The sequence below is a fragment of the Sturnira hondurensis genome, unplaced genomic scaffold (genome assembly GCF_014824575.4).
Source record: "Sturnira hondurensis isolate 20B ecotype Veracruz unplaced genomic scaffold, ASM1482457v3 Scaffold0004998, whole genome shotgun sequence".
In the NCBI taxonomy this organism is placed as follows: Eukaryota; Metazoa; Chordata; class Mammalia; order Chiroptera; family Phyllostomidae; genus Sturnira; species Sturnira hondurensis.
Window position 1 is genome coordinate 8265422 of NW_028077629.1, and position 13250 is coordinate 8278671.

The following is a 13250-nucleotide window of genomic DNA, read 5'->3' on the forward strand; positions in this document are numbered from 1 at the left end:
TTTAGTACTAATTTTGTTTTCTTGGTGTAGTATTAGTATAATCTACATAAAGATATAATAGAATTCTTTCTCAATTCTTATACATCTAAATGGTTATGATTCTTGGCTTATAGCTGCACTACTATGCTACATGCAGTGGACATAGAGGACATACTTGCTTTGTCCAGGAGTTTAATGGAAATTCCTTTAAGTTTTTCCACTAAGTATGATGCTGCCTTTTAAGCTGAGATGTAAAATACATCATCATGTTAGGAAGGGTCCCTTAATTGTTGGAATTTTTCCAAGTCTGTGTTATGTTTTATTACTTGCTCACAGTTTTTCTTCTCCTTCCTCTATCATGATTCCTGTGGGGTGGGGATGGGACTGGGGGTGGAGTATACTTTGCCTGCACATTGATATTGGACTTGACCATATACTTGTTTTGAACAATGAAAATTGATAGAAAGTGGCAGTGTGTCAGTTTTTACCCCAAAGCGTTACATTTCTGCTCACCCATTTTGTGTATCTGTGTCTACCATACGGAAGAGATGTCCTGGGTAGTTTCTGATTCCAGGAGAGAGACATGTGGAGCAGACCTGAACTCATTCTGAAGCCTCAAGCACAACCTCCTCTGCTAACCCACAGACTGGTGAGTGAGGAAAAGAAAAATATTTAATGTTGTAATCCGCTGAGATATAAGGAGGTTTTGGTATTATTTCCACAGCAATAACTGACTAATACAAAGTCCTTTTTAATCATCTATAGATCTAATCACAGGACATCTTTCTCCTTAATCTAACTTGATGGTGAATTTACCAATATCAAAGCATCACTGTCCAAGAACACTCCTACCCTCTTGATTATTATGCATTTTTAAACTTGACTTTAGATTCTGTTTGCTGGCATTTTATTCAGGATTTAAAAATTTATTATTTATTATTGTTATTCAGTTACAGTTGTCTTGCCTTTTTCCCCATTGCTTACCTTACCTTGCCGCTCCCCCCGCCCCCCCCAACAGTTAATCCCTCCCTCCCATTGTCCATGCCCTTGAATCTTCTATTCATGGTCCTTTTCTTGTCCTTTCCCCTTCTTTCCCCCATATCCCCTTGTTCCCTGCCTTCCAGTCACTGTCAGTTTGTTCTTTATTTCCATGTCTCTGGTTCTATTTTGCTAATTTGTTGGTTTTGTTGACTAGGTTCCACTTATAGGTGAGATCATATGGTATTTGTCTTTCACCATTNCATGCACTTGAATCTTCTATTCATGGTCCTTTTCTTGCCCCTTCCCCTTCTTTCCCCCATATCCCCTTGTTCCCTGCCTTCCAGTCACTGTCAGTTTGTTCTTTATTTCCATGTCTCTGGTTCTATTTTGCTAATTTGTTGGTTTTGTTGACTAGGTTCCACTTATAGGTGAGATCATGTGGTATTTGTCTTTCACCATTTGGCTTATATCACTTAGCATAATGCTATCCATTTCCATCCATGCCGTTGTGAAGGATAGGAGCTCCTTTATTCTTTCTGCTGCATAGTATTCCATTGGGTAAATGTACCACAGTTTTTTGATCCACTCATTTACTGATGGGCACTAAGGTTTTTCCTAGCACTTGGCTGTTGTCAATAATGCTGCTATGAACATTGGGGCAGATAGGTTCTTTTGAATTGGTGCTTCAGGGTTCTTAGGATATAATCCCAGTAGTGGAATTGCTGGGTCAAAAGGCAGTTCCATCTTTAGTTTTTTCATGAAATTTCATACTGTTTTCCACAGTGGCTGTACCAGTCTGCATTCCCAACAATGCACTAGGGTTCCCTTTTCTCCACAACCTCACCAGGACTTGTTTTTTGCTTTGTTTATGATGGCCATTCTGACCAGTGTGAATTGGTATCTCACTGTGATTTTAATTTGCATCTCTCTGATGGCTAGTGATGCTGAGCACTTTTCCATGTGTCTATGGGCTCTCTGTATATCTTCCTTGGAAAAGTATCTGTTCAGGTTCTTTGCCCATTTTTAATTGGATTGTCCATCTTTAAATTGGATTGTTTGTTTATTTTGGTGTACCGTACAATGTGATGGTATAGTTTCTTTCTTTCTTTCTTTCTTTTTTTTGCATATAGTTGTCCAGATCTCCTAACACCATTTATTGAAGAGGCTATTTTTATTCCATTTTATATTCTGTCCCCTTTGTCAAATATACTAACTTACTATATTGACATGGGTTTATCTCTGGACTCTCTATTCTGTTCCATTGATCTAGGTGTCTGTTCTTATGCCAGTACCAGACTCTTTTGATTATGGTAGCCTTGTAATATAGTTTGATATCAAGTGTTGTGATCACTCCTACTTTGTTCTTCTTTTCTCAAAAGTGCTGCAGCTATTTGGGTCATTTGTGGTTCCATATAAATTGTTGAAATATTTGTTCTATATCTGTGAAATACATCATTGGTATTTTAATACAAATGGCATTGAATCTGTAGATTGCTTTGGGTAGTATTGATATTTTAATGATGTTATTTTTTCCAGTCCATGACTCCAGTATATGCTTCCATTTATTTGTGTCTTTCTTAATTTTATTTTTCAGTATTTTATAATTTTCTAAGTACAAGTCTTTTACCTTCTTGATTAAGTTTATCCCTAAATATTTCATCTTTCTTGCTGCTATAGTAAATGGAATTTCCCCCCTAATTTCTGTTTCTGGTATTTTGTTCTTGGTGTATGAAAATGCCTTCAATTTCTGAATGTTGACTTTTTAATTCCACCATTTTGTCAAAGTCAATTATTAGATTGAGTAGTTTTTGGGGGGAGTCTGTAGGTTTTTCTATGTATACTATTGTGTCATCTGAAAATAGTGACAGGCTTTACTTCCTCCTTTCCAATTCAGATACCTTTTATTCATTTTCTTGTCTGATCATTGTGGCTATCACTTCCAATACTATGTCAAATAGAACTAGTGGAAGTGGATACTCTTGTCTTGTGCCTGATCTTAGGGGGAAAGCTTTTAGGTTTTGCCTGTTTAGTATGATGTTGACTGTAGGTTTCTCTTATGTGGCCTTTATTATGTTGAGGTATGCTCCCTCTATTCCCATTTTGCTAAGTGTTTTTTTTAATCATAAATGGGTGCTGTACTTTATCAAATGCTTTTTCAACATCTATTGATATGATCATATGATTTTTATCTTTCGTCTTGTTTACATGATGTATTACATTTATTGATTTGCATATGTTGTATCCTCCCATCTCTGGGATAAATTCCACTTGATTGTGAGTGTATGATCTTTATAATGTATAGCTGGATCCGATTTGCCAATGTTTTTTTGAGGATCTTAGCATCTATGTTCATCAGCAATATTGGCCAGTAGTTTTCTTTCCTTGTTGTGTCTTCATCTGGTTTTGAAATTAGAATAATATTGGCCTCATAAAAAAGAGTTTGTGAGTCGTCCTTCCTCTTGGATTTTTTAAAAATAGTTTGAGGAAAATTGGAGTAAGGTCTTCCTAACTGTTTTGTAAAATTCTCCTGTGAATCCATCTAGCTCAGGGCTTTTGTGTGTTGGGAATTTGTTGATCACTAATTCAATTTCACTAGCTGATATTAATCTATTCAGGCTCTCTGCTTCTTCTATGCAGGGTTTTATATTGGTAGTTATGAGTGAGAATGCTTGGTAGTTTTTTGTCTGTGTTTGCAATATTTACTGTATTCGAATGTCAAAGTTATATTTGTTTCATGAAGATCATTTGACAGTTTTCTTTCTGTGATACAGTTTCAGTGGCATTGAAATTATTTGGTCTTTGGAAATTTGATAGAATTCCCCTATAAAATCATTTGTTCTAGTTTTTATAGTTAGTTCTTTTATCATATTATTATCTTTCATGTAGCAAGGTCAATTTTGGTAAAGTATACTTTCCTAGAAAATAGTCCAATTAATTTGGATTTTCCATTAGTTTTGTATTGGGTTGTGCAAAGTAATCTCTTTCAATTTTAAAATTTCTTCTGTTTAATTGGTCGTCTCCTTGCTTTTATATCTTATTTGTGTTTTCTTCCTTTTTCCCTTTATTGGGTTAACTAGTGGCTTATTTATTTTGTCGATTTTTCTTTTTTACAAAAAAAAACCCCAGCTCTTTCATTTATCAGTTTCTACTTTTTTTTCCTGTTCTCCAGCTCATTCTTTTTGCTTGCAACATTAAATTTCCTTCCTTATACTTTTGTTTTACTTTGTTGGTATTTCTAAATTTTAAGATGGTTGCTTAATTTATTGGTTTTTATTCTTTTATTTGTTTTGTTGCTGCAAGAATTAAGGCTATGGATTTTCTTTGTTCACTCTATTGATTTTATGTTTTCATTATGATTCTTTTTTAAATTACACAATTAAAAATTTCCCTTTTTGCCCCAAGAATTGTTTAATAGAAAAATTTAGAAGTTCCAAATGGAATTTCTAGTTTTAGAAAGAGCAAAGGGACAAGATCAAGAAATAAAGATTCCTGTTTCACTTCAGGTTGCCAAAGTTTTTCATTTTAAATATAATTTGAAAATTTGATAATTAACTGGAACTCCATTGCATTTTTTTTCCAGCAGAAGGGACTATTTATTTTCTACAAGTTATCAGAATAGCTATTGAACCTACCCAAGTTTTTAATCAAGGACACAAAAGCAAAGAAAAATTTCTGAGCAAATTAATAGAAAGTGATGGAGAACAACAAAATTCATTTGTGACTGCATCTAAACTTTCGTTAGTATTTTTATTTTATTTTATTTTTTAACAGTTGACTTTTTAAAAGATTTTACAAATTTATTTATCTTTAGAGGGGAAGGGAAGCAGAGAGGGAGAGAAATATCAATGTATGGTTGCCTCTCGTGTGTCCGCTCTTGGGAACTGGCCTGCAACCCAGGCATGTACCCTGAGTGGGAATTGAACTGTGATTGTTTGGTTCTCAGGCCCACGCTCAATCCACTGAGCTACACCAGCCAGGGCTTGCTAGTATTTTAAATTTTTATTTATAAAACATTTTTATTTATTATTGATTTGAGAGGGGGAAAGAGAGAGAGATTGACAAACATTGATTTGTTGTTCCACTTATTTATGCTTTCATTGATTGATTCTTATATGTGCCCTGACTGGAGATCAAACCACAACCTTGGCGTGTATTGGGAGGACGCTATAACCAATTGAGCAACCCAGCTCGAGCAGCTTTTGCTTCTTATATATCAACTTTGTAAAAACTACATGAAGGTTCTCTCATTGGTTGGAGGCAGCCTATGGAGCCCTGCATGGTTAGAGGATTTATGGCTGAATATTCACTCCCACTTGACTCCTGTTTCCTTGGCTAGGAACTTAGCTCAGCCAGAACCTGTGCAGTTGATGCAGAAGTTCCTAGATTGCTCTCTACTAAGTCCAGCACATTCATTAACATGGTTATATCTGTTCGTTGTTGGGCAACTGTGGGAAACCAAATATGAAATACAATTGAGACCACCAAACTCTCATTACATTTAAGATAAAAGATTTATTCACACAAACAAAAATAATCACAATGAAATGTACACTACTTTGAAAAACAAAAGATTATAGTGACAAAATTTTATATTCTCTCATAAATGTGTAAAACTTTTGTTTGCGTCTATGTAAGTTTTTATTCATGAAACAATAGCAAACATTAAAATACAGTGCTAGTTTGCATTTCTTATGTGGAAAGAACATAGATTAAACCCTTAAGCTTTTAGTTTACAAAGTTATTATGAAGCCACGCATTAACTATTGATCAAAAACATTATCTATTTTCAGATCCACATACATATACATCCACCAACTAAGCTGAGAAATAAGCATTTCATATTCTTTTCCATGCTGCAATAATGTGTTTTGTTCCTTTTTAACTAAAAGCAAGAAATTGTATTTTTTAATTGACCTCAGATGATGCACTTTCTATTTCATGAGAAATGCGAAATTTTAGGTGTTTATCTTGCTCCTCACTCTTAGGGTCTAAGGCCAGCTTGTCTTCATGGCTCTGAAATTCTTGACTGTGAAATTCATGGCTGGCTTTGGAATTTTCCTGACTACCTCTCACATCAGAGTTTTCATGGCTCTCAGCAATTGCCGTCAGCTTATATTCTTTGGAATACTTGCGGCTATCAGCTTCCACACTGTGATCACTCAGCAGGCTCGACTCCTGGCTGTCCTTCCCATGGCTGTCCCAATCAGAAGCCACCTGCAGGCCCTGGGCCACAAGGGTGGCTTTGTGTGCATCATCCGTGTCGTCACTTTCCATATGTGATGTAAGGTCCTCCTCTGTAGCATCAGGATACTGAGTCACAGCACAAATGAAAGAAGAATTAAATGACAGTCAGAAATAGAAACATTGTAATTCTTTTTTGTTCTGAAACTTTTAGTCCAATTTGTACTGAAAACTGTCTAAATTGGGCTAAAGGAAAAAATAACACTAGCATGTTACTTTGTATTTTATCGAGCCCTTTCCTATGTCATCTCCTTTAGTGTAATAGGTACGTCAATTATATGTGTGCTGAAACCTATGAAGAAGGTCCCATTATCTCTGTTTTACATAAAAGAAGAGTGAATTGAAGGTAAAACTTAAGTGAACGGCCAGGCCATGTATCAAGTCCAGATCCTTTGACTATAAACTCAGTGTAATTTGTAACTCTACCATTCCTAGTAGGTATTTAACTTCAAAACATGACCATTGTATTGTGAAAATAGTTGCTGTTTTTCAAAGTCTCCTTTTAATAAAAAAAGTGAATAGAATAAATGCTTAGTAGCCAGGATTTAGAAAAAATAGCATTGTAATCGAGATATGAAAGTAGAGAGAAATTATGTGTTCTTAAATTTTAAAAAAGCACCAAGAGAAAAAGGTTTTGAATTCAATGGTCATAAAGTAATAACAATACTTGCTGAATGAATAAATGAATAAGTGAATATGTGGACTCTGGATCCTAGAATTGGGCTCTAATCATAACTATATGATATATCTGTTAAAGGATTTACCTGGTCTAAAGATCTTTGGAACTTTGATTTTGACATCAGTCCATAAGCCACACTGTCACCTCGTCCATCATATGTATCTCTTGTGGGCAGAGCTGGAGTGACAACGGGGGTTCCGGGAAAGTCAGTGGGAAAGTCAGTGGGAAAATCAGTGACCAGTTCATCAGATTCATCGGAGTGGTGGGACTCATCAGAATTGTCAGAGTCATCAGTATGATCAGCGTCCTCTGAGTCATCTGAGTCGATCGAGTCCTGGCTGTCCACGTGGTCCTCATCATCATCATCCACATCGTCCGTGTGGTCCTGGCTTTCAATGGACTTACTTGGGAGGGTCTAAAAATCAAGATGGCCAGACAAATTGGGGTAAGTGTTTTTATATTCCCTTAATCTTTGCAGTTCCTTAGTCTTTTACTATCTTTCATTTAGTTTTAGGATCTTTGCACCCACTACAATGCATTCAATGGCTTTTAAGAGCCAAAGTGAGCATCTTCCAATTTCTCTTTTAACACAAGGATAAATGGAATCATAATTGAGGTATTTTTCTTGCTTTCACCTAAAAAGTTATCTTCCTAGAAAATATTAAGTCAAATATGCAAGTATAATATTTATATTGATAACACTATTTTTTTCATATTCACATTAGACATTATTTAATATGCCAAATTCAATACAAAATTTAAGATTACTTTTTGTATTAGAAATGAGAATTCACAGGAGCTCAGAGCACCTAAATAATAACCTATACACCAAAACCTAAAACTACCTCCCTATTAGTATGTATAATCAAAAGGTGACTCTGGTCCTGGCTGGTGTGGCTCAGTGGATTGAGTCCTGGCCTGGAAACCAAAGGGTCACTGGTTTGATTCCAGGTTGGGGCACATGCTTGGATTGCCGGCCAGGTCCTCACTAGGGGGGCATGCGAGAAGCAAACACACATTGATGTTTCTCTCTTTCTCCTTCCCTTCCCCTCTCTCTAAAAATAAATAAATAAAATCTTTTTAAAAAGGTAACTGTTATGCTTGTATATAATGTGCTGCTCAGCTCAGAATTCACTAGCTAATGGCTATTAAACTTCCAATTAGCAAATATACTGGTTCACTTATCTAGCTTATGAGATTTTAGCATAATCAAACAGAATCTTAAGGAAAACAAATTTAACTTATTTCTTTGCTTAGCAAATACATTAATAGTCCTAATAAAAAGTCCTAATTAACAGCCTTAGTAATAGTTATGAAATAAACCATTATGTTAGGAACAGAAGTATTCCTAGAGGCAAAATCTTGGGTTTGATAGGTATTAATTAGATATTTCTTAGACATTAGATAAGACATCTATAAAATACCTTAAATGAATTGTTGAGAGGCTTAGTATTTCAAATGACACACATTAGTAAACATTTCCTGCCACGCTAAACTTATCTGAAGAAATCTGGTATTTCTGGCATTTGATTAATACATGATGTTTGTATTCTGAGCAAGTTTTAGACTGGCAATTTACTGGAAACTTTGTTAATGGAATTTTATCAGAATTGAGCCCAAGTAATGTCATTAGGAGAAAGAGTGGCTTCTTAGTCTCTCCAAGGCACGTGGGCCTCTGGCCTGAAGTGAGAACTCACCTCTTGTTTGAAGTCATCAGTTTCTTCGGAGGAGACAGTATTCTGAAGAAGGAAAGGCACATGTCAATGTCTATCACACACGCTTCACCTTTCTATTCAAAAGTTAGCTTTTTCTGCCCTGGCTGGCATAGCTCAGTAGATTGAGCGCGGGCCTGTGAACAGCACAATTGCGGTTCAATTCCCAGTCAGGGCACATGCCTGGGTTGCAGGCCAGTTCCCAGCAGGGGACTCATGAGAGGCAACCATACATTGATACTTCTCTCCTCCTCTCCTTCCCTTCCCTTCTAAAGATAAATAAATAAAATCTTAAAAAAAAAGTTAGCCTTTTCCATTCAAAGCAGGTCTTATTTTTCAACCTTGTTGGTGAGTGACTTTTGAGGGGGAAAAAGTCAACACAGCAGATCAATTGGTGTCCAAAGCTCCCATTTACTAACAGGCATGAAGGATCTACTTAACCAGCCCAAACAGCCTGGTTGGTGTCTATTTTTATTTTTTGTTATTGTTCTTTAATTGCAATAAATATAATTTCTAAAATTAAAATAAAATATACCTGTGGTGCTAGGAGATTCTGCTTCTGAGATGGGTCAGGCTTTAGCCATGTGGCTATAGCATCTGGATATTTGTAAAGCTACAAAAAAGTTGTATATTTGTCATTATTTTTAAAAAGAAGCATAGGGATCTGTAATTGATAAGCTGGGAAATAAAAGTATACTTCACTGATACTGATGGATAAGCACAATATGCATGTATATTATTAAACCAGAGCCTTAGATACACCTCTTCTAACTTATTTTTTTCTTGAAGATTCATTTAATAAACTCTTACATAGCACTGACGGTGAGCCATCACTCTTATAAGTGATTTAAATGTACCCATTCATTTAATCCTTCAGACCCCAGATGGAATAGATGTCATTACTGTTTCCAATTTTCTAGAGCAGGAGAAAGGAAGCCACAGTGATGTTAAGAGCCAGGGTTCAAATGCAGACAAACTGGCTCTTCATACCGATTTGAACACTGTGCTTTCCTGTTCCAGTGGAAATTTCCTCTCAGATAAATCACAATGAAAGCAGAGGTGCCCTTAATTAGCTTTGATCTTCACTGTTCCCTCTACTACATGGCTATTTAAATTTAAATAAAATAAAATAAAAAAACTTAGTTTCTCTGTTGCACCAGCTCCATTTCGAATGTTTACTAGCCTCATGAGTCTAGAGGCTATCTTAGTGGGTGGTGCAGAAATAAAATATTAACATCGTCTCACCAAAGTTCAATTGCTCTATGTGCCAAAGACATGAATGGAATGACCTGCCCTTTAGTTGAGTTACTTATTTAGACAATGATTATAATATGCTATTACAGAGGAGTGGACATTGCTCTGAGTGCATGTCATTGGATGGGCTGTATCACTGTGGCCAATCACTTCACATCCCTGTCATTGAGAATGGGAACCCTGAGAGTTCCATAGAATTCTCTCTGCAACCTCCAAGATGGTTGGGGGTTGGGATGAGAAGAGTAGGGAGGAAACAGTCACACTATGGGTTTCCCCATGGCTGGCTATAACCGGAGCAGCTTCAGATTGGGCTTCCCTGAAAGTTTTTGCTGAAAGAAGGGGTTTCTTGCCTTAAAAAAGGTACAAAAAGACTACTGATCTAGATGAATTCAAAGTTTTCCTCTAAAAATATATAAATATTACATAGAAATATGTTATAATGTATACTTTATATACATACATATTAAACTTATAATTTAAAAAAGTAATATGAAGAAAATAAAATTAAGCAAAATAAACAGACTAAAATGCACCCAGTAATCCCCACACTCACAGATAACCAGTGCTCACCTTCAGAGGTGTCACCTTATAACCTTCCTGTATTTCCTACTAGCTCTAAATATCTAGGGTTCTAGAAGGTTGAGCTCTTCAATTATCTCCTAAATATCATTTAATAACTTATACTGCCATAGCTTCATGTGCCATACTTTTTAGTTAAAAAGACCTTCATTCTTGCTTCAAATAGTGTGACCTCTATCTTCTCTGAAAATTTTAATTTTTCTGGCTAACTGCTGTAATTCAATACTTGTATTCCTAAATCAATTGTAAAACAGACACACCTGCACATACCCACTTGCACACCTAACCACACTTCTCTTAGAGTTTTCATTAAGCAATCTAATTACAGGGACTCCAGGCAACTTTATATTGGCCTTTATTCTGTTCGTCTGAATTGACCCCTGTGTTGAGTTTTGGTCCAGGCTCCTCGGGACAATGCCCGTTTGTTGTTTGGCGGGCACAGTTCCACCTGTGGTGGAGGGGCAGAGCCGTCTATGGTGAAAAGGGTTTGATTTGGTCTTATGTGTGGTTAGAGAAATGTGATCTAAAGTTAGCTGACAAGCACAATAGGTAAAAACAACTATCTTTTAAATAATGGGCTTCTTAGAAAATATCTTAGGAGATATTGTGAACATTGCAGTCATATAAACTTGTACAATATGTGAGGCCCATTTTAAACTTAGCCTTCCACTAAGGAAAGCAAAGGACAGAATTTTCAACTTTCTAGAACAGTATGTTGACTCATGGAAAGAAAATGTCACAAAAATTAATAGAACTCATTTTCATAAATGATAATGGCATAGAACATTATTTTAGTATATCAACTATCTAGTTTGGTGGTTGGAGCGTATATTTATTAAAAATTATACTGTGCTTGGTCCTGGCCTAGATTGAAAGCAGGCTGTCAACAATTACTTATAAATTAACAATCTTGACTATGAAAATAAGTAAAATCGCAACAGATACATTTGTAGTGCTTCTTGAAGCAGTTGCATAAATAATTTAGCTATATGATAAACACAAAAGATGCTTACCTGCTTTTCCTCAGAGCTGCCAGAATCCACATGTTTAACCTTTGAAACAGAAATGATAGAGAAGGATTACAATGTGAATGTGTTCCTAGCACACAGGAGCACACAATTCATTGATTTTGAGGAATCTGTAAGATTCAGCTGTACTCACTGGCAAGGTGTAGGCAATGCCTAAGAGGCAGAAGCAAATCACTGCAGTTCTCATGGTAGTGATTTTTCCTGTAAAATATTTTGTAATGAATATTCAATTTCTCCACAGATTAAAACAATGATACCTCATTATGCTATCATGTTATAAAATAATCACAAGTAAAATTTATTTTCTGTAGAATATTTTCTACTTCCTAGAGGAAACTTTTTTTCAACATTATTATTCATCTTTCACTATTAGACAAGGGAGAGAGGAATTTCACAAGTCTATATTTGTTCAACTTTTAAATTTAGAGCTCCAGAAATTGACCTCTTATTACCTGATATTGTCAGCTATCTAAACGTAAACACAGACCAACACTAATTTAATTAAAATAATAAGATAGTGTGGGAATATTTACTTTTCAGAGAAGAAAACAGAGAAAACAAAACTATGAAAGAAATTTGCTTTGTCCATATTTTCAGCATGCATTTCAAATATGATTTTTAACTTAAATTATTAAAAATGTGCCACATAGGTGATATGAAGCTATTTCTAAAGTTAGTTAAATTACTCTAGAAATTTGAAACAAAAAAGGAAACATTGAAAATAGCCAACAGCTTTTTTATTTTCAATAATAAGTCTACACGCTAGTCACACAGTTTTTAGGTGAAAACTTTAACAGCTAAATACAGAAGTAAAAATTTATTTCAGAAAAAAGGTTTTTCCTTGAAAATGGTGTAAGTCAAATAATTAAAAATAGCATTATCATTAGCCCACATTAATACTGAAGGTCCTTTTCCTTGTAAATGCCTCCACAATCATCTATCCATTCATAATGATATGGGTAAAGTCACCTCAAAGGGTCATAGAATTTTACTTTTTTTTTTCTAATTGGGAGAAGTAGTTTCATTCCTCTGAGGACTGAGTGGAAAGATTTCTAGGTTTTATATTGACTGGCTTTCAAAACAGCTGGTCACCTTTCCTACAGGACATCAGCAATGTATCTGGCATACTTATTCAAAAGACTAGAAAAATTTAAATCTGATTACCAGCATTATAGTTAAACTGTTCCTTACAGCTTGACCTTCCCCAGGATCTGACACTGAATGCCTAGGACAACAGCAGTGCAGCAAACTGCAGGCTTACCTTGGTCTGCGGTTGGCTGAGAAGGCTGCCACTGGCCTGAGAAGAGAGTTCAGTCCGAGACTGTGCTGCAGTCCTGTCTCCTCCTCTTGCTGCTGACAGCTAGACCTCCCAGAATTTAAATGCTGCTGCAGACACCCGCCACCCCCAACACAGGGAGGCGGAGAGATGTGTCATGAGGTTTTTTTGCCACTGTCCAACCCACTTGCTCCCACACTTCCCTCTCTGGTTTTGTGGTTCACACACACACACACATACACACACACCGGAGTTAAAACATTACTTATCTACAATACTAACTGGCATTTTCATTTATGGGAAGGCACTCAGCATTATTAAAAAGCACCCTGGAGTCCCATTAAAAAGGAGGAAGTGACTAGTTCTTACAATGACTTTATAACTTCTGAATTAGAAGAAAATATATGAATATAAATCAGTCCTAAATAAAATTAAATAGAATGGGTTTTTGTTTCTTTCAGTTTGAAAATGGATTAAGGTAATATATGCAACTGAACTTGCCTTTCAACTATACTTATTTA

The 13250-nt window shown here is 35.7% G+C and overlaps 1 protein-coding gene across 2 annotated transcripts; it reads right to left on the reverse strand.

Moving 5' to 3' along the window:
- Positions 1 to 5589: 5589 nt before the first annotated feature.
- Positions 5590 to 12830, reverse strand: SPP1 (secreted phosphoprotein 1). Of its 2 annotated transcripts, none has more exons than XM_037046141.1 (7): positions 12715 to 12830; positions 11587 to 11654; positions 11439 to 11477; positions 9128 to 9205; positions 8578 to 8619; positions 6966 to 7295; positions 5590 to 6270 (listed from the first exon to the last, which is right to left on the reverse strand). In XM_037046141.1, the coding sequence occupies exons 2-7, from the start codon at positions 11638 to 11640 to the stop codon at positions 5866 to 5868; spliced, it is 948 nt and encodes a 315-aa protein (XP_036902036.1). In that variant the 5' UTR covers positions 11641 to 11654; positions 12715 to 12830; the 3' UTR covers positions 5590 to 5865. The 2 variants fall into 2 exon arrangements, with proteins under 2 accessions (XP_036902036.1, XP_036902037.1); XM_037046142.1 differs by lacking the exon at positions 12715 to 12830 and adding an exon at positions 12618 to 12637.
- Between the last annotated feature and the right edge of the window lie 420 nt (positions 12831 to 13250).

Bases quoted from the DNA above. Each gene is read 5' to 3' on its own strand.
- SPP1 (XM_037046141.1), bottom strand. From the start codon at position 11,640: ATGAGAACTGCAGTGATTTGCTTCTGCCTCTTAGGCATTGCCTACACC. The intron at 8,620-9,127 runs GTATATTTTATT...TTCCTTCTTCAG, and splicing joins AGAATCTCCTAGCACCACAG to AATACTGTCTCCTCCGAAGA. The intron at 6,271-6,965 runs GTAAATCCTTTA...GCTGTGACTCAG, and splicing joins TCCAAAGATCTTTAGACCAG to TATCCTGATGCTACAGAGGA.